Source organism: Cylas formicarius, unplaced genomic scaffold, assembly GCF_029955315.1.
Source record: "Cylas formicarius isolate icCylForm1 unplaced genomic scaffold, icCylForm1.1 PGA_scaffold_4__25_contigs__length_36172078, whole genome shotgun sequence".
Lineage (NCBI taxonomy): Eukaryota > Metazoa > Arthropoda > Insecta > Coleoptera > Brentidae > Cylas > Cylas formicarius.
Window position 1 is genome coordinate 29,315,379 of NW_026844334.1, and position 22,747 is coordinate 29,338,125.

General features: G+C 34.4%; 1 protein-coding gene across 1 annotated transcript in view; it reads right to left on the reverse strand.

Moving 5' to 3' along the window:
• Nucleotides 1-22,747, reverse strand: part of LOC132701517 (acetylcholinesterase) — a 305,958-nt gene that overhangs the window by 40,070 nt on the left and 243,141 nt on the right. The window contains exon 5 of the mRNA XM_060669498.1: nucleotides 6,358-6,515. Coding sequence (XP_060525481.1) covers nucleotides 6,358-6,515 — 158 coding nt within the window. The remainder of the gene's footprint in view (nucleotides 1-6,357; nucleotides 6,516-22,747) is intronic.

The window sequence follows — 22,747 nt, forward strand, 5'->3', positions numbered from 1 at the left end:
ACAAAATCTCCGAAAAATATGGGATGGATGTAACCAGAACGTGGTACCAGAACGAACCAGTCTAGGTATCGCAAAAAGAACGTATAACAATCACCTGGAATCAGCAACTTATAGCGGATCGCAGAATTAATGCGAATAAACCGGATATAATTGTCAAGGATGCGCAAAGTAGTAGATGTTATCGGATGTTCTCATCTGTAGTATAGAATGCATTCTACAAAGGAATTTGTTTTATTATTTTACAAAATTTAGTGTATGACACGTCCTTGATAACAGTTGGTATAACATTGTAATAATTAATGTATAAACCGAAATCGGCAGGAATGAGTGACTTGTTTATGACTTGTTATTTAAATTGTACACCTTGCTACACGAAAAAACAAGCTGGTTCGTTTTATTTTCGTTTAATAATTATATCATCCGGGATGAGCGTAGTATTACATAGTATGTGGGAAGCCAAATCGTTGATCTAAACTGTGAACAGCAGTCTTCCATTCACTTAGACACAGCGCAATAATCTATGAGCCATGCCTCTGATGCCATACCACTCGAGCTTCTGCATCAGTGCTCCATGATCCGCATAATCAAAAGCCTTAGTGAGATCGTAAAAGGTGGCCTATGCTATTTCACCAGCGTCAAAGTAATCGGCAATGCTAACACTGAACTGCTGTTTCTATAAGAGATCACGTAGCTTTTAAAGATGCTTTCAAAAAAATCATTATTGTTATAAAAGCATTCTTCTGTTAAAACGTGTTAATAATTTTTTTAATTCAATCGGGGAACAATTGTTTTTGAGAGTTGAGGGTATTTCGTTATACAATTTAAGCTAGTAACTAATTCCTATTTTTTTGGACATACATTATGCACTGATAGATGAAAATTGAAGAGAGATTTAGTATTTTCATTTTTTTAATTAGTGGCTTACAGTGATCCCTACTTTGTGCACAACACAAAGTTCGAGCAATCTTGTTTTGAATTTTAAAGATTCTATCTGCCTCTGAAGAGTCTCCCTACAACAACATGATATACGATATCACGTTAATCAAGTTACTAATATAAAACGTTAAAGCCGTCTCAAAGTTGTAAGTTGAATAAGTTTTCCAATCTGAAATGTAACTTTGTTTAATCTCCCGGCCAGCAGATCAATATATACGTGCCAGTTAAGTTTACTATTTATGTACACAACCAGAAAAAAAGAAAATTTCTGATTTATTTTTATTCAATTTAAGACGATTTTTGTTGAGTCGAACTAGCTAACGTTTCGCCAATCACCCTGTTGCCTTCTCCAGAGCTTGACTGAAACTGGCACGCATTTTACTCTGTACCTGCGTTTATGTTATTTGAGGGGAGCGAAGCTAAATGAGGGACATAAACACCGTCTCGGATGACTGATTCCCATATTGGTGACAGGTAGAGACCTCCGTTGCGATTAAGATTGTTATAGTGTATGGGCCAGTGAGCGGCTACCTGCATGTATTTGACCAGACCTGGGTTTTTGTACATTGAGGCCCATATACCTACTATACATGATGTGGGGACCCACCAAGCCCAAAGCGATGGACCCAGGTACTGCGCAGGTGACACAGGTATTGATTTTTGGCGAATTTTAAATATATTTGATCACCCCTGCCGTTTTGAAATCTTAAAGTATGTTATTATTATTATCGAAAAATAATAATGGCAGACCATTAGCATGCGGTTCACATTATGGCAGACAGTTTTGAAAATGCTCAAAAAATTAAAATTTTAAAAGTATTTGACCAGATCTGCCATTGTGATATATTATTCATTATAGTATTAAAAACTTATATTAATAACGGCAGACGTTTTTATTGAGTACACCCTTCAGTAGATAACAAAATCTTTACTACTACCCGGACAGATGTATGCATACAATGATGTAGCTATCTTTTTTAATTTAGGGTTTATACCTGAGATGGTTCTGTTATAATCCCAACCTAACAGTTTTTGTCAGATATTTTCAGTATGTTTGTGAATCTCTATACAGATGCCTAGTGTTTAGTGAATTTAATAAAATATACAGTGTTGCTTTATGTTATTTTTCTTTAATGAAACAATTATTAGTTAAATATCTCTGAGATTATGTCGAGTGGAAAAGAACTAGTGAAGTGTGTTTTTTGTGCAACAGCAAAGACTGAGAAATTATTGACATTTTCAAAAGAAAGAGAGATGGAAAAATGTAGACAATTTTTGAGGATAAGAAAACATTATAAATTAAAATACAATGAAATAATTCTACAGGACGAAATTTTTGACTCTGTATATCACAGTTGTTGCAAGTTGTTACAAAGCCTTTACGTTTTAAAAAAAAATGCAAAATCTCAACAAAGAAGCTGTATTACAACCGACCACGTCGTCGTCTGCAACTGAGCAACCATCAACATTGGCTGATAGCTCAATAACTAATGATTCAATAGTACTTGATAATCTTGCAAAAGACGTAAACGTTTCTGATACATATGAAGTCTTAAAAAAAGATATTGGCGCTGAATTAGATCAGTCGTTGGCGGAAGGACCCTCTGTAGTACCATGAGTAGTTACAAAGCTTCGGATGCGAATGAAAATTTTAGTAAAAAAATACAAAATTTTGATGCAACCCCAATACCACCAGAGTGAACTTTACCAACAACTTCTGAGAGCCCATTACATTTCAACTATTTGGAAAAACGCTTACAAAAAGCAACCTTCAACCTTGGACTCATCGGAGTATGGTTGGATTGAGGAGGACAATACATTTGTCTTTAAATGGTTCGATGGAGATTATCTTCCATCTTTTGTTAGCGACTTAATTACCAATGTTGTAAGTCGATAAAAATTAATTCTTTATCAAATATATTCGGATCAATTTACTAATTATTTATATTTTACAATTTACGTTTTATTTTTACAGAGTCCGATTCAATGGATGATGAAGAAGAGTTAATCTATGACAAACATGACTCCGACACCATTCAATTTTTCTCTTAAATAAATAAAAAAAATAGAAATACAGATTTGAATTGTTTTTTGTTACTTGCATTATACCCCAAGATTTCAGATTATTTCCTAATATATCTACTTCATTTATCATCAATCTTATAAATTTTAGTATATAAAGTACAAAAAAAGTATTAATTTTATTAATATAGTGATAAAATAAGAGAGTAAGTGAGTTAAATTTATGTAAAACAGCGATCGTAATACATATACATCTGACCGGGTAATAGTAAAGATTTTGTTATCCACTGAGGAGTGTACTCAATTAACACGTCTGCCGTTATTAATATAAGCTTTTAAGACTATAACGAATAATATATCTCAATGGCAGATCAGGTCAAATACGTTCAAAATTTTATTTTTTTAGGCATGTCCAAAACTGTCTGCCATAATGTTAACCGCATACTAATGGTCTGTCATTATTATTTTTCGATAATAATAATATATTCTAAGATTTCAAAACGGCAGCCGTGGTCAAATATATTTAAAATTCGCCAAAAATCAATACCTGTCTCACCTGCGCAGTACCTGGGTTCACCGCTTTGGGCTAGTGGGTCCCCACCTCATGTATAGTAGGTATAGGGACCTCAATGTACAAAAACCCAGGTCTGGTCAAATACATGCAGGTAGCCGCCCACTGGCTCTTAGACTATTAGGTTCGTAATAGATTTCTATAGATACTCGTATTTTTGGTTGGTAGAAGAATTGATTACATGTAAGAATTTTAGTTTTATCGAATAAAATTTTATGTCCGATTTCGTGAGTTTATTTGTCTTAGTTTTAAGGCTCCTTCATGTTCTTTGAGCCTAGTTGATATTTTTCGTCCAGTCTCTCTAATATATTCTTTGCCGCATACGCATGGAATTGGAATGGAATTTTGTCTTTAACGGATCGAAGATGAGTGGTAAATCTGGTTTCGAAGTTATATTTCTTTAGAACTTTTGATATGTGGTCAGTGGTATTTTGAATATAAGTGTTCAGGCGAAAGACTAAATATTAATTCCAAGCTTTGACGCAATCCGGCAACACCGCACTAGGACAAGGATGAAAAAGACAGGTCCCGACGGGATTCACGCGTGGAACGGAGTGGGTCGAGACGCTCCGCGAATGCCTCCTAATTTCAATTAATTTTGATATGCAATACAAATGTTTGTTTCTTTCTGTTTGGCTTGCAGAGTACAGTATATTTATTAAAGTAGTGAAAAACAAAGTTAAGTGGTTATTACTCCGCTGAACCTATCGGGAATCCAAAAGATTCCTAAGTGGTCCTTCGAACTCTGAAAACAGCGTTAGCCCGACCAATAAGGAAGGACAACAGGGACAAGCGTGGGATTGCTTTCGGTTTCATTGCTATTGGAAGGTTGTGGTGAAGTGTATTTTGTGATGGAATTCTTAATATCTTTAACGTGGAAATTATGCTAATGTAGTTCCTAAGAGTAATGCTATATTGTGTGTTTTCAACTCGATTATCGCCTTTCTCGGTTCTGGGAAACGATAAATGATATAGGGTGGTTCAAATTAGGAAAAAGTGACGTTTCCATGAGCTCGATGATGACATTCCTTTAAAATATTCAAGAATAAGAGAATAATTATTATATAATTATTTTTGTTATTATTATTATTTATTAATTTTATTATTGTTATCTCTCCTACTTACGGAAATATGGTAGAGTCACTTGAATTTCCGGTTTTCGATTGTTGTTCTAGTGCACTTTAAATTTAAAAAAAAATCTACAAAGTTCTGTATAATACCCATTTTTAGGAATTGTTACCAGAATCCTAAATGATCCAAAGTACCAAAGTCAAAAGCAGTTAGATATGTTCAGATAATAGTGAAATATTTTGGGACATAAATGCAGAGATTAAACAAAATATAGCTCTGTGTGCGTAAGGACAGACGCGACACTGGGAAAATAAAGTGTTCAAAGCACCATAGGTGAAATCTCACTTCAACTTAAAAACAATTAGAGACAGCTCTGAAGCTTTGTAATTGTAAAATAGAATGACAAAACAACCGGAAAATGGTTAGGATATTAAACAAAGGAAAACGATGGCTCGTCTTCTTATGTAACACAGTTTTAATAATAATAATAAATAAATAATTAACTAACAATAATATTTTAAAATGTTCCTAGATTTTTGTAACATCTTATCTGACAAATTAATGGAGGCCTAGCTATCTCTTCAGAATATTTATAACATATTTTTCCTTTATTATTTTCACTGCAAAGTGCATCTAAGTATAAAAACTTTAAATTATCAAGAAATGGCACTCCGCCATTCAGTTTTACTTAAGGGTAATGACAAGCCGTATGTCAATACGCTATGGCACTCGAATCTAAGCTATCTAATAGCTGTATATCTTATACAAGCATTTATCCTCAGATTTATTGTTAGTAATAAAAAGATGGACGACTAAAAGAATTAAAATATGGTTAATCATATTACCAATGAACCAACTTTAAATAAGAACTTATCCTAGCGCCAGAGAAAATAATATTTAAGTATGTGTAAATCTGTATATGAACGTTTTATTTAAATATAGAGGAACAGGAAAACTTCAGCTCTTGAAAATGTGCGATACTCTGTCACATTTGCGTAATGCGTAAATTAGCCTAGAGCAATATTTTGGACTTTTCGCACCTGTCCTTTTAATCTAATGCAAACTCATAAAAACAGGCAGATCAATTCAGATATGCAGAACTAGTGACTGAAATAGTGATTTTCAATTTCCGGTATGTGCCTTGACAATATGTTTTTTGTAAGATTTCACTGAGAATTTCTGAATAAGTATTGTTAATGACAGTCATGTTTTCTTTTGTATCAAATACAAGCGTTATGCAATTATGATTTATGATTTAGAGTTAAATTGTCCAAATTTTACATTTCAGTAATTTAGTTTTGGTAACAATGAACGAATGTAATGTAGTCTATACTTTTCCAACGCATAACATGTGTAACTAAAAATAAAACTGGCTCTTGTGTAGTTTAAAATAATGTGTTACTTTACTATCGTCCAATGATATATAAAAGTACATAACATAGTAAGAGCAGTTAAAGTTGCTTAAGACGGTCGAAAAACAAACTAAAATTTACTAGGTTTTATTCTCATTAAAAAATATGTTAAGTTGCTTCCAGATTACTTTTTGTCAGTTTTCAAGAGTATTTTGAAAGTCCTAGACATTCTTTTTTTGGTTAAAAACATATTGGTTTACTAATTCACCATGTCATATTGTTCCTCTCTAGATGTTATCTATACCAACATATATCATTTTCCGTTTACCCGAGATGAAATTCTGGAAATGGAATGGAACTAGCAACGCATCGAAATAATAATAGCAATAGGATTTGCATCATTACCTGAATTTTCCCTCAATTTGGGCAGAAAGTTGTTCCAGAAAGCGCATGCCGTTGCCCGGGGGCCCCTTCCTATTCCGTTCTTGTCCGCGTTGAAAATAAAATACTGAGGCTGGTCCTTTGTGTAAAGGGGCCAATTCACATCGTCAGTCACGGGTTTCCTGCAACAAAATCGCACTTTTGGTCTCCGGTAGGGCTGGGCAGGCTTATCGATATTACTAGAGCGGATCGACCGTATAGGAGGTAGCGGTTGGTTTCTAAAATAATTTCTATATCATACCTAACAAAGAACAGTAACAGTAAAAAGTATCACAATAAATTTTTTTCAGGCAATCATGATAAACAGATCCTTTAAAATCATCATAATTTGTTGAATGTTAAAATCTTAAATATTTTGAGGTTGAATTTTTATATTTTATCAGGAAGAAAGTTATAATTCTTGAACTCCAGATAGTATTTCTTCCATTTGGTTAACTTAAATTTATTAGTTTTTTAAGATTACAATTTCTTAAGTGATAGTTATGTATATTTGAAGAGGAAGGTAGATCCACTTTTTGGTATGGCAGTTAGATCTTTATAACCCGCTCCAAGTAATAATCGAATTGCCTTTTTTGCAAAATAAAAACACTCTTTGCAGCTGTACGGTTACCCCATACAGAGATTCCATCTGACAGCTTAGAGCGGAAAGTCCTAAAATAGTACAGTCGAGAAATCTGAGCACTTACATGTACATAAATAGTTATACCGAGTAACTTCACACTATTTGCCTCACAGACAAGATTTCCTTGTTGGAATAATCAAAGTTTCAGGTTTCTCTGTGTTAATAAGTAGTCTATATGCTGCGAACCATTTTCTACCCTTTTGGTTTCTTCGAGATTGCTTCCAATGCCCCAATGTCTTACTAAACAAGACAAAAATTGTGTCATCCGCGAGTATCACTCTTGATATTGAACTCGTATTATGACAAAGGTCGTTTATAAAGACAATGAACAATAATGGAGCCTTAAGGGGAGTGGTTGTCGACCCTATCCCAGAAATATCACTATTTATTTCAACACACAGTGTTACATCTCATTCGAAAAAAACTTTTTCAAGTAGCAGTAGACTCCATTATTATTGATTATTAATATTACTGTTATTAAAACAGCCATAATAATAATAATAACGATAACAATAGATGCACAGCAATGACAGCACCACGGCTGCATAAGAATAGCTCACGCTCTCTGAAAAGCTGGTACTAGTACAAGGCAACCATTAAGAATTTTAAAAAGTTTACCTCACGTTCATGGCAGACCATAAGAGGAAGCAAACTACGTGAAGATCCACAATAATAATAATAATAGACAGCTTTATTGCCTTTACTATTAATAACAGTCACATTGACCGAATTATATTCCGAATAAAATTTGATAGTAGAAAGTCAAACATTTGGCATAGCCCAAAGTGCAGCATTAGGTAAAATGAAGATTGGAATGTGACGACAAGGGCAAGAAAGTTAAATTTTAATTAGGTAGAAACAAAAATAAAATCTTGCTAGTATGTATTTTGCTCAAAAAGCAATTTCTAAACTTATTTTTTTGGGCAAATAGCGCCTTCGAAAAGTCTATTAAGGAAACATTTCATTAATCATTTTTACAATTTTCGAATGCTCTGGATGCTGTGGCACAGTACAGCGGTGTCGCATATTGACTGGTTTTGCAATAGAGTAATAGGGCATGTTTTGTCCGCGCGGAAACGGACTTTAGCCGCAGCTGGCACAGCAAGAAGTCGCAAAAATTACTCAAGGCAGGATCAAAAGATTTTTGATTACTTAACTGACCCTACCTCGCTTTTGGTCTTCCTTCCGGAGGGGCCGGCTCGTGCTGCGTCCTCTGTGCCTCGAGTGGTGAGGAAATTTGTTGATCACCACGCGTATGACCTGATGCGTTCAACGGCACTTTTTGAACCACGCGATGAGAGCGACCGATTTAGCGCTTCACCGTGATTTTTAGTGGAGCATGCGCCTAAGGGCGCTGGCGGGTATAGATGGCCAGTTAAGTTCAAGAATTTAACACCGCGAGGAAAGGAAGAACTTCTTGGTGCTGTACTCGCGGCCAATCGATAAGCTATAGGTTTATATATATAAATTCATAAGAAGTCGAAAGATAATAAAATGAAAACTAAACAGGGCATAATCTAACCAAATATGGTGAAATATGAGCTCTACGTCTAACTCCGTATATCAGTCTAAGACGGCAGTTTTGAACGATATCTTTCTATATTATCTAGACAAGGCAATATAATAGCGAGGCATTAATTTATTGGGAGAGTCAGTGACGACTGCCATAAATTAATTTTAGATGTATGCAGGGGTTTACTTGCTTTTAATGGGCTCTCTAAGTTTAAGAGGAAAATCTAAGGTATATTCTAAACTCAAAACATTAAGATTCAGCAAAATTTAAATATGTTTTTTGATATTTACGTGTTATTAAAATTGATTATTTAGATTGTAATAAAATGGTTCTGTTGAAAACCACAATTTGTTTTAACTTTTTTAATGGATCTGTTCGTTGGATAAAATTGCAATAGGGCGTTTTTGCTAATAAGGATTAAAATGTCATTCGGGTACTAGATGCAATAGAACCTCCGGCATAAGTAACAATCACCTATAAATTGACATCAAAGAAAAGAGTATATAAAGTGTCAGAGAATTAAAAAAATTAGCTAAAATGGCAATTCCACGAGTGGTGTAGAATTCGAGCAGTCACTTGCCACTGTTGTAAGCCTCTGGTTGATTTATTGGGCAAAAATTAGTAGTTTTTTTTTAATAAGCCAACCTGTAAATCAGTTACCTAAGTAAGCGATGCGGAAAAAAAATATTTTCCTCAGGATTAAGCAATTTTTAATGACTCGCCCTATATAAGCAGATAAATATGGTAATCTGCGTACACCATCACCACTTTGCAAAATGCAACTCATTTTGAGAGAAAGAATTAAATCTGAAAACTGAAGGCAATAGGTTCATGTTAATTACGAAATTACAGTAGCATCTGGGGTATTAATCCTGAACAAGGAGCTCCGTATGAAATTTTAATTAATGGTTATGGGACTCTAGGCGAGGAATCAAGGAGAAACTCAGTGGTTGTGTTGACAGGATGTCCTGCTATGCCCCAAGCTTATTGCAGCAAATCCAACTTGGAGGACATAAAGCCAACACTATTAAAATTAACCTCCTAAATCTCTTGTAATAAATGTAAGAATTAGTGAGTATTTTCCTTTACTTGTTTTTGTAGGGTGAGGCCTGCGTATCATACAACTGTTGTCTACGTACTGGAAATGATGATGATAAATTTATTATTTTGCAGTCTGCACTCTAACTACTGAAAACATTTCCAACTTTAAGAAAATTAACAAAAAGAGTATCAGACATAAATAGTGCTCGACTTCGTTTAAAAAATGTTGATGGTTAAAAAAGCACGGGAGGTTGAGAGGCAAAATTATTATTTTTTTATATTCTGCAACTTTTAGTGCAAAACAGGTTTCAAAATACGAAAGGATGAAAAACATTTTACTTGACTAAAATGCATCTGCAAATTTTGAATTAGCTGCGAGCATTATTTACTTGGATTTGTTCGTAACAATTTACAATTTTTGCGAATTTTAATGCAAGGGTATTTAAAATTTCGAAACTTTTTTACAGCATGATGCATTAGCCGATTTGAGAAAGACCAAGCAAAGTTTATTGCAAAAATTTCTTTGTATTGAGGGGTATGTTGATGGGCTTATCCATTTCTGTGGGCAATGATTGTTTAAAAATTCTCGAACTTCCATCCATCTTCCATCTTGCTGAAATCACATTTTTTGGATCTCTCTCTGTTGTCATCAACTTATTGAAGAAATTGAAGTAAACTGTAAAAAGTTGAAATATCTAAGCCCATTAAGTGGTTTGCGAAGAAAATATGGCCCAATAACTTTAAAGTGCTGTGTTCCACACCACACATTGTTTTGCACTTCCGGTATCGAGAATTAATTAATTAACTGCAAATAGCGTCATCGCAAAACATTATTTTAGACAAAAAAATTGGTTTGGAATCTATTATTTCATTTATAACGGCGCAGAAGTTTACCCTTTGTTCTAGATGTTTTTGGTGTAGCTCCATACGGAAGGGATGATGTTTGTGATGTCTAGTGGTACAATTAACGGTAATGTATCACATAACCTACCTACTTTACAGCTACTGACCTTGGAATTATCTTGAACGGCAAGTAGAATTTCCAATTCCTGTTTCCCATCCCTGATTTCATATGCAATACTACCACTAACACTGAAGAGGTTGTCTACTGGGTATACGTCTATTAGGGTACTTCGCCTTGGAAAATTTTGGTTAGTCCATAAAGTATGTTTATCCGCCTCACCAATTATATAAATCATTTCAATTTGCTTTAAGAAAAACCACCTTGAGTTCTTTTTAATTTACTGACACCACAATTTATTTTTTCTATTCCCGTCTGTGAAATACCTAATTATCCATCGATCTAGCATGCCGGAAGCGTCGCGTTCGCTAAACTTTTTAACTCACTCGTTTATTAAAAACTCGCAACACTGCGCTCCGCTCGTGTCGAATAAACTCGTGAGTCAAATGCCGTCTACCGCACTTGTTGCATAATATACTATTATTCTATCGTTGACTCACACTGTAAAAGAGTTGTGAAAAGATTGCTGTAATTTTGCAACCCTTTTGAATGTTGCACAAGTCAAAAATTTATAATAAAATGTAATTGGTAGCAACCACTGTTCTCTATCCAGGTACTCTTCCAACCATGAACATCATTACCTGATCCACGGTACATAACGATGTACGAAGCATCGCGTAAAGTGAGTGTGAGTGATATTGATTGTGTCTTTTAATGTGATAGACACCCGAACTAGAAAAATGAAAATTCAATTTTCGATTTTTGTCAAAGGTGCAGGTAGAACTTATTAGAAAAGAGAGATAGTGTTGGAGAGATGTCTATCTAATGTCTATAAAAAAATTATTGTCAAAATGCAGATTGCCGTTAACTTTTTGTCAGCCTGCGTGTGATGTCCAGTCATTAATCCTGCAAAACTACTAAACCTTTTGTTTAGTAAAATCGCTTTGGAAGAACAGCCCTACCTTGATGACCAGTGGAACGCGCGGATAGAATTACTTAAGTCGTTATTATGCTTTTCGCATTCAAAATCATTCGGATGCGCCCTATAAAAATGCTTTATAGTGTCTGCCAAACGACTTTCGTAAACTGTTTCCACTTTTTAGAGGAAGATTGAATTTTTGCGTAGAATGAAAAAACGACCTCACAATTCTGACTTTATTAAATCGGTCTTCTGAAATTTCCTAAAGCTACTTTTATATTCTATTTTAAATTTAGCAGACATTAACGGAAATGAGAATTAAGATTCTTGTACTTGTTTACGCAGATCTTTTTTTGTAACGCCCTAAAAAAGACAATCCCAAAATAGACTTTCTAGTTCATAATATCAAAAAAAGGTTCATATGGGTGAAAACAAAAACTCTGAAATATTATTATAAACGAATAACGGAAAAAAATTGTCTTTATTGATGAAGTTTCTATCACAAGGCTGGCCAAAAAATGTAGAGAACTTGACAAGAGAACTACGGAAGTTTTATCAAATTAAAAATGAAATTCCATTCAGTCTCAGATCTTCTATGTTACAAAAATTACATAGCTATATATATATATATATATATAATGCAAAGCACGAGCATCAACAATTTGCCTGAGATTTCGTCATCTCTATCATCTGCTTTGTTTTTGTTGTATCAGGTGGAAAGGTGCCCGAAAGCGCTGCCAGAGTTGGTCCAAAGGGATTTTATAACTTCAAAAATTAAGTCATGAGACTTTACTAAGATGAATTCTTTAATCTCTGCTTTATTCCTTGCTTTTCCATACAAGGCCAAAACAGTCCATACTTCAATTTCAATTAAACTGACAATGGTACGGCGGAAGTCTTAGTATTGTGTGACCTAAAGGTTTCATATAGTCGTCCAGGTAGAATTTTTTTAATTGTTACATTTTTTTTGTGCAATACTCCATATTTCATCCTCTGCTTTGTCCATGATTGTCTTTGAATATCCTCGAGAAAGGCCAAAATGATAGCTTACGTTATCCATCACTATTAAACTTTCTAGAGGAACAATTGGTACCAGCTGATTTCTCAACCAATTTTCAAAACTTTCCCTGATCTCCGCTTTTTAGTCCACTTTTAAATATTAAATCGACCCTTTACTAAATTCTTCCTTTGATCCAGCGTGAACCACAATATATCGATGACCTGCACTAGCATTTTTAGAACTTTCCTCAGAACTTTAGAACAATTCTCATGAGTATATTGTGGAAATAGCATCTTCACCTAAATTTAAAAAAATTAAAATATTCGTTTTTCTCTTTTAATTTTTTAAGCGAGGTCGGCATTGTAACATAACCATTTTCTGCATACATGCAGTAGATCATTTCTCTGTAATTTTTGTTTTTTCCTCTTTGTGTTTTGGCGGCAAAGAATTCTTTTTTCTTAATATTTATAATTGTTGTATGACTTAGCTTGATACTTTTACAATTGAAAAGAGCCAAGATGTTCAAAACCATTAGCTGTCACATTAGCATAATAAATTCATGTCAATTTTCATGAATATATTCTGAAAGACACATAACCAAAACCGACATTGACCGTTATTATATTATATATATTATGTCATTATATCATTTTTGTCTCTATCAGTTGACATATATTAAACAAAATTGTTGTTATTTGGGCATGCCGTTACTGCTGGAGAAACTAGTTTTCTTTATTTTGTTTCCCAAAACTGCTGATTGCGTTTTTATCTATTTGAAAAAAAAATAGCAACTGCATCGATGCATATTTTTGACACAAAACTCAAACGCTAGTGTGGCTAGATGTTGATTGCTAGTTGATTGCTAGCGCCACAGAGGGAGTGCCGGACAAACGTCGCACTACTGACAGTACACTACAAAATCAAAATTACCACAAGAAAACGCTTTATCGGAGAAAGCTATATTTAATTTTTATTGATATTTTCACGCATAAGCACATGTACGTTTGCATTTTGCAGTGGATTCAAGTTTTAAGTGTGATATCGCATCGTAAGGAAAGTGTTGAACGTTTGAGTTGGAACAAATTGTAAGAACCATGAATAATCTGGATTAAACAGTGTTCACATATCAAGTAGATAAGAAATTAACGAAGTATCGAGTTATAGGTGTGCTGCAGCGAATTGCAAAAATAAATATGCACTTAGTAATCCAAATTATAAAAATAAAATATTTCTCAGATCGCCCGAAAAAGACGTTAATCGACGTAGAAAATGGTTTTAAATAACGACACCCTTAAAGATCGCCTACTTTCATGTAGTGATTTGTTTTTAAGAATTTTGTTTGTTTGTTTTTTTTATATTACCTATTTCGATAAAAAGTTACTATAGCACATAAAAACTTTTTTGTGATTTGTTTCTAGGAGTATTTTGTTTCTATTTTATATCTTATTGGTAAAAAGTTTCTAGGAATTTTTGTTCGTCTTTGTTTTTAAGTAATATATTTAGTTTTTTACATAATTATAATGATAATAGAAGAAAATGTACATTCTATTTTATAATTGCGAAATGGGTATTTAAGGGTTTGCCTGTGTTTCGTTTTGCAATAGAAAAATAAAATGTACAATGGCACAACTTTGCATCTGCAAATTTTATATTCAAAATATGGGCCACCAAACTGTCGACAATCAAGAAACCTGTAGCGGCCGATCCTATATTTCTATTAGTTGCTGCACTTTGCACATCGCGTCCTCACTGTTTTCATGCTTTCAACAGAATGAAGTGGTTTGACAACTCTCCTTTTTTTTATTTTCCCTATGGTGTGACTACAATTATTTGGAATTTGTCATTAACGTTTAAGCGTCAATTTAGTTTTTTCTTCCTTGCCTCGACACAGAAAATCGTGCCGCATGTCTCCTCGCGCGGAAATTATAAACCAAAATAAGCAACCGCGTATCCACATATCCGACTGCTGGTACAAATTAATGAGAGTAGTAAGACGGTGAGACGATGAACTGGGTACGTAATCTTGTTCTCATCTCGCCTAATTACGAATTCTATCGGACGTGTTTCACGTATCTTTAGAAATTGAGATTATAGCACGCGCCCTCATATCAGATACGACTACGTGATTTCACGTCTTATATAAGTTCTGGAATTTACAACGCGCGCACACAAATCGCGTAGTGGCGCGTTCCGACTCGTAAGATATTAATTAATTTAAATGCGCATCGACAAAATTACGCGTGACGCATCACGAAGAATTAGGGTTTGTAAATGATGTATTTAAACCATTTGATCCAGAAAGAGGAGCTTTAAGTTCATATCTGCGGGTTTATTGAAAATTTCGGTATATTAACCGGTGGAAAAGCTGATTTTGGTGGCTAGAATTTGTTCAAGTGAAAAACAAAAACCAACCATTTGTGCCGCAAAGAGATGTTTTAAGTTAATATCTGCAGGTTTATTGCAGATTTGGGTTCAGCTATTTGACCCAAGTAGGGAGGTTTTAATCTGCTGGTTTGTCGACGTTTTCGTAAGGGAAGAAGATGCTGATTTTGACTGGAATTTGATCGAAATTCAACAATTTTAATCAGAAAATTAGCCAAATAGTATCAGTGTTTAAGCACAGGTATATTGGATTAGTTTAATGAGGTACTATTGCCTGAAATGAGCAAGTCCGTCAAAACAGCTTATATTATCCGCAAATATGTAATTTGTCTTTTATTTTATGTTCGATTACTTGCCACCAACAAGAAATTAAAAAAAAAAGAGTGGTCTTAGAGAAAAAAACAACTTTTAACATCAAGAAAAAGTGGAAAAGTCAGTCAAATGCTAGAGATGATACTAATATTGCTTTTTTGAAGAGTTGGCTAAGACAAACTGTTTCTCTATTAGTGTTATCAATTGATTATAATAATAATAATAAAACCTCTAACGATGATCTGGGGGCTACCCCTACAGCCTCCTATGTTAGATAATAACATGGAGCTACTACATACCAGACTAGGATCAATGCATGCAAGGATCAGGGTATGGGTTCTTTCTATTCAGAAACTAAAAGCGCAAAATTTAGGGCATCACTGCTTTTCAGCAGTACTGTATCTTAAGCAGGATAATAAACACAGAAAGTATTCCTGAGCATAAATGAAATAATTCAAACGGTAATCTGCAAAAGTAGGTTTTTATTAAAATAATATTCCCAAGTATCTGGCGCAGGGGTAGTTGGATAAGAAAGCATATCTATTTATTAACCCTACAAATATTTCTGAACCGTTTGATAAACATCTCACAGAAATATGCTTACTTATGCTTACTTATGCTTGCTTCTATCCGTTTTGAGTGTGTGTGTATTCTTTCCTTCTTCTGTCTGATTTCATTAGTTGGGTAGACCAGAGTCGGGAATCGAGCATCTGAACAGATTTCCGATTTTATTGCAATCTGTGTTTTCTGTTGGTTGCTCGTCTGCAATCGTCTGTCGTCCACATCCGGGTTTTATTCTGTTGATCTTAATATCCCATTCTTCATGTTCGTCATGCATTTTTTTACCATATAATCATTCATGCACATTTTTGTCACCAGTTGCTATCTTTAGTATGCATTGTGGACTTTTGTACATGTTATGCAACGGTTGTATATATTCCTTGCAAATATTATATTTATTAAGCATGTCAGATAGAAGTTTCAAGGTTACTGTATCTACTGTATCGTGGGCCTTCTCATGCCCAATAAAAAGCAGATGCGTTGTACAAGACCTTCCAGCTCGGAATCCGGCCTGTTACTCAATATCAGTATATCCCGCTTCTATCCTACTTTTTAATTGTGACATGATTTTCTATCACACTTTGTATGTATGAGGCTAATATGTTCCAATGTTCCAGGTTCCAATCGGATGTGATATTGTGATATGGAAGGAGACACTTTTTAAAAATTCATACTATTGCTTCCAGTAGGGTATATGTCCCATGTTTCATCAGCTCGACGGGAATGTTCTGAAGCTCTTCCGTTCTTCATTTCTTTCAATTCTTTCTATACTTCTTTTTTACTTATTGCTTGTACTTTTGCATAGTCTATTATAACATAGTTCAGTTCTCCTATTTTCGGTCTATAGTGATTTGTGGTTTTCCCATTCATTCTTTTCAATTAAGTTAATATTTCTTATATAACTCTTTTATTTGCTTTCTTTGTGTCCTTTATGTATGGTCTTTTTGCTCTAAGGTCTTTCTCCACACCCCTATAGAAATGGATATAGTCATCTTTTATTTCACTTCCTTTGTCTTTTTTTTCTTTATTTCACACACATAAATAAATGTGTATTTTTGTTTTAATTTACACTCACCCTTTCTCGTTAGCTACCTAATGTACACCCATTTCTATCTTCATTTCTAAATCTATCTAGTCGTGTGCAACCTTTCACCCCTCTTAAAAATTTCATTTCGGCCGCTTGTATTCTGCTATATTCTGCTTTTGTTGGTACCCAGCTTTCGCAACCGTATAGGAGTACTGGAGTTGCCATAGTTTTGTAGAATTTTATTCTGGTGTCTTTCCTTGTTTTATTCTTTAATGTTCTTTGGATTGTTCCACATATATATTCAAATTTACGTAGTTTTTGAGAGATATCATTATCTCTGTCATATCCTACTTCGCAACCAAGGTACTGAAACTGAGACACCTGTTCCAATGGTTGATTGTCTAGAACAATCTTTGTTCTTACAGAGTACATACCTTCAAAGGCCATAACTTTCGTCTTTTCCTTCGAAATTGTCATATTGTATTCCTTACACAGTAGATTCAGTTTATGTATAGAGCTTTGGAGATCATTTTCATTGTTTTGTATCAGTATGAGGTCGTCTGCGAATAGAAGGGAATTCATATAGTCGTTCTGGTCGATCTTAATTCCCTTCTTTGTTTGTCTTTTCCATTCTCTCAAGATATGGTCAATGTAGATATTAAAAAGAGAAGGTGACAGACTGCATCCTTGTTTTAAGCCTTGGTTTGTCTTTATGGGTTTGGATTCGCCACTGTTTAATTTTAGAGTTATTTGGGTGTTTTCGTACAAGGTTTTTATTGTTCGCACCAGATGTATGGGGTATCCTCGGAGGCGCATAATTTTCCACAAAAGATTCCTGTCCACCCTGTCAAATGCCTTCTCAAAATCTATGAAGGCGATGTGTGTTTGAATATTGTATTCGCGGTGTTTTTCTATGATTTGTCTCACAGTAAAGACATTGTCAGTGCAAGATCTTCCTTTCCTAAACCCATTTTGATCTTCTAATAGAATGGCGTCTGAGATTGCTTTTATTCTGTTGTTGATAATTTTAGAGTATATTTTATATATAGAGTTCATGAGACTTATACCTCGGTAGTTGTTGCAATCGTTTCTCTGAAGATATCAGAAACGAATTACAAATATTTGCAATGACAGATAAAATAAAAGAATATAGACGCAACTGGAAACAACATGTAGATAGAATGCCTGATGACAGAATCCCGAAAATAATAACAAACTACCAGCCAATAGGCAGAAGAAGTGTAGGTCGACCCCGCCGACGCTGGAGGGATGTATGAAGCCGGAACAGACTATAAGTCTAAACCGTGAAGAGTAGAAGAAGAAGAAGATGTACACCCATTGGGAGCTACGCATTGCCCGAAAATTACGACGGGGACATGAGGATCGGATTTGTTTGGTACATTCTTAGAGTCAAAACCAACCATCCAACCAACCAAGAGATAATATAAAACGATCAAGTTTCACGTAGAGGAGCATTTCAATATTAAATTATTCCTTATTTCAAAGTTAAGTGAATACCAGTACCTATGGACCAGACATTTACACTCATCAAACTACCGACCGCACTTGCAGATAGGAAAATATAAAGGACTAACGAAGACAACAAAACCGAAAAGATTAATTTTAAATAACAATGGTTCATTCCTTATAACAGCAGAAGCGTGAAATATTAGTTCTAGGAACAGCATTTCAAAGCTATTATTCTTGGTTTGCAACACGCTTCGAAGGAATATTAAAGACTGATTTTTTTTACGATTTGCTAAATTTGAAAGTAAGAATTTTTCAAAGAAACTTCCACAGGCTACTGTAATACTTTTTACAAAACTTCTGGATTCCTCCTGCGTCGGTTTTTGCTGAGTCCAACTTGCTGACTTTTGGCTAATTATCCTGTTGGCTTTTTCATTGTGTTTACAGAAAACCTACCCACACAGACCGATAATTTAATACATGGTCACATAACTCAGCCCGAACCACTGAATCCAGAATTAAAACACCTTACCTCTGCTCTTCTCTTTAATAATTTCCACATTAAAGATATTAAGCGTTCGATCAAAAAATACACTTCACCACAACCTTCCAATAGCATTGAAGACGAAAGCAATACCACACTTGCCACAGTTGTCCTTTCTTACATTCAAAACATCACTGACCACATATCAAAAGTTCGAAAGAAGTATAACGTCAAAGCCAGATTTACCACTTGTCCAAAAATCTCTCAACATCTTCGGTCCGTCAAAGAAAAAATTCCATTTGAGATGCCAGGAGTTTATAGCATTCCATGCATATGCGGCAAGGAATACATTGGAGAAACCGGATGAAAAATATCAACTAGGCTCAAAGAACACGAAAGAGACTAAGACGCATCAGCTGTTGCAGAACACAATCACGAAACCGGATATAAAATTTTATTCGATAAAACGAAACATCCGAGAGTCTAGAGGAATCTATAAACAACCTTACAATCTTAACCGCAACGGAGGTCTCTACCTGTCAGCAATTTGGGAGACGGTGTTTATGCCCCTCATTTAGCTCCGTCCCCCTCAAACAAGATATAAGCAGGTGCAGAGTAAAATACGAGCCAGTTTCAGTCAAGCTCTGAAGAAGCCAACAGGATGATTGGCGAAACGTCAGCAAGTTCGACTCAGCAAAAACTAACGCAGGAGCAATCCAAAGGTTTTGTAAAAAGTTGAAACTGAGAATGTAATTGGAATTTGGAAAACAAATTGTTCCTTTCTCTGCATTTTCTCTAAACTTTCGGCGTATAGGCTGTAATCTCGTTGCCAAATGAGGCGTTATATAAAAGAATAAATGTGGATACAAAACCCAGCTGGCTATTGGCAGATTTGGTACTCAAATCACAAACTTCACCTCAATTCACATCAAATATAACTCGCAGGTCTCTGCCGGAACCGAACCAATCAATAATCGAAGAGTATGATCGTAATATATTTGTATTAATTCAAGGCAAAACCGACGATCCTGCTCTGAACCCTGCCTAACTTCCTTCCTTCCAGGTTTAAATTAATATTCTTTCCAAACGCCGCACTTGTGGCAGCGAGAATATATAAAACGATCAACGTTGACAAATTGGTAATCGAATTGGGTTCGCAACTCTTCGATTTTTTTCTCCGAACATCTACTATGAACGGGAAAGTTTATTAACTACTGCCAATCTATACGATGCGCCAGCGACAAGTAGCGGAGCATTTGCATACTAATACCTTACTTCAAAGTTTAACTTGTTGAATACCAGTATGTGCTGTGACCGGACGGTTTCGATGCCAATCCACACGTTCTCAAAGTTCACGAGGGAGTTAATTTGATCGGTTGCAAATTAGCCGGCCACGTGTAACTTCAAATTTATTTAATTTTAACCGCGCTAAAGCTCCCGTGAGGAGCCAGAAGTTCCCACTAAGTATTCCTTTGTCTAAAATTTACTAAATACGCGGCCCCATTACGAGAAGACAAACTTTTAAAACTCGTTCCTCCGCCTCTCCGGTTTTTGTTTTCCTAGTTTCTTTGTACTCCGTTTTATTTAACGTTTGTAATAAAATGGAACTTTACTACTTTAACCGTTAACTTTGTTACTAATGAAAGGTTTTGAACCGGAAATTTCGCCCGGGGAATATTTAACCGATTTATAGCACTCCGGGATCTATTACGGAAGGCGATTTATTAGGGAAAGTTCCTTGACCGCTTGACGCACAGAACTTTAACTTTAAAATATGCAATTCCCAAAATTGCTCTTGTTGTCATGCAAAAGTGAAAGACGGCTGGTTAGATCACCATTTAGCCCTAATTACTGATGATATTTTTAAGTTCTGGGAAACGACAAGTTGACTGTGTTACTTTTGTTAGATTATTCTAAAGCGTTTAATACAATTAATCACCCGTGGCTTATTGGTCTGAGTGTATCTGCACGAGAAAGCTTATTAAAAATTATCTTATCAACCGTGAGAAGGAAGTGATGGTAGTATTCTCTAGAGTGTACCTCTTATTTTTATCGATGATTTTAATCACGCTATTACTGCGGTAAACTACGACCTCTATAAAGTCGCAGTATTTTACTAAAATCATTATTTCAAGCAAAAGGATGACAAATTTACAGTTTTTCGTAGAATAAACATAATTTTTTGCAAATCTACAATAATGTACTAAATATAGAATAAGTACAGAATACAAAAGCTACAAAATTCTTCTCAAAACAGGTGTAACACAGGGCTCGGTTCCTTCCACGGTATTTTTCTAAATGTACGTTACAGACATGAAAGCCAGTGTGAAATATTCAAAGTGGCCTTTGCCCATTTAGACACAGAGCGTTGGAGGAAAACAAGAGAGGCTAAACTAAAGAGAGGCTAAACTACTATATCTAATAACTAAACATATTTGCACAAGACCACAATTTACAAGTTAACGCTAAGAAGTCGAAACTATTGGTAATAGGCGAAAACAAAAGCGCAAGACAATACTTAGAGTAGAACCTAAAAGTTCAAATAAATTACCAGACTATCCCAATCGTTCAACAAGAAAAAATGTGCTTTTCCTTTGATCATCACGTCAAAACGAAATTGACAGCGCCATATATAAGTAACATAAAAAAACTATTTATCTCTAAAACAAAAATTTCTTCTATGTGAGAGTTTAGTTTAATCTCTATTTGATTACGGCGGGGCTCGCTATAGGGGCTCGTTGTTGTAGCAAACGAAAAACTGAATCCAAAGACTGTAAAATTGCTATATGAGTCTTTCATATCGAATACCATTTCGAAACCTTATTACTACGCATTTGGGACATCCGAAAATTTTACATATGAATCTGTATCATATGTAAAACTTTACATAAAAAGTTTTAAAAAGTGGTAAGCCAGACGACCTTTTTAAAGATTTTAAGTTGTTATCTCAAAGATGTATGATTAGGGTTACTCAATTTTTTGAAGTGCAACAAACACATTCTATCGAACATCTTTTATATTTATAAGCGAGCATTGAAGATACCAAGTGAGATCTTGGTGAAACGTCTGCAGGATTCCAGTCGGAGTTCAACAAGCGAACGGATGATGTCCCGGAATATATTGTCAACATGTTTTTCCATCCGTGAATATATATATATATATATATATATATATATATATATATATATATATATATATATATATATATATATATATATATATATATATATATACATATATATAGATATATATAATGTTTAGCTTTCGGTTCTTTGGTTGTATTAAAAGCGTTTAAAATTTTTTGTCCATATATTGACGTTTCGGTCTTCTATGACCTTCTTCAGAGAGGGATACAGTCTAAAATTATGTTATAGTACAGATCAGATATATATATATATATATATATATATATATATATATATATATATATATATATATATATATATATATATATATATATATATATATATATATATATATATATATATATATATATATATATATATATATATATATATATATATATATATATATATATATATATGGTTTTTTTCCAACTGTGAGAATAAAAAAGTCATACCCCAACAAAAAATGATTTGTAAACGGCACTCACACATAATACACACAAAGTTAACGAAACAGTTAAAATACATATAAGGGTTTAAAAAATATCGATACGCGAGGTTTGCTCGCGTCGAACGAAAAGAAGAGTCACGTCATTTACGAGATACCTTGCAACGATTGTGAGGGTGTGTATATCGGTCAAACAAGGCAGTACCTTAAAAACAGAATTAAGGGTCACAAATACGACAAAAAAAATACGACTGCCCTGAAGAGTCATTGCGCGGAAACGAAGCATTCTTTCAGTTTTGGTTAGTTTAGTTTTATTCTAAAAACCGAAAATAATACAAAAAAAATGGAAATTCTGGAAATGGTTGAGATCCAAAAAAATAAGATCTCTATAAATTCGAAAACAGACACCAACAATCTCAGTAAGTTATATTCCAACATTCTGAAATAAAACAACAATGAAAGATACAACATATGAATATATTAATATAAAAT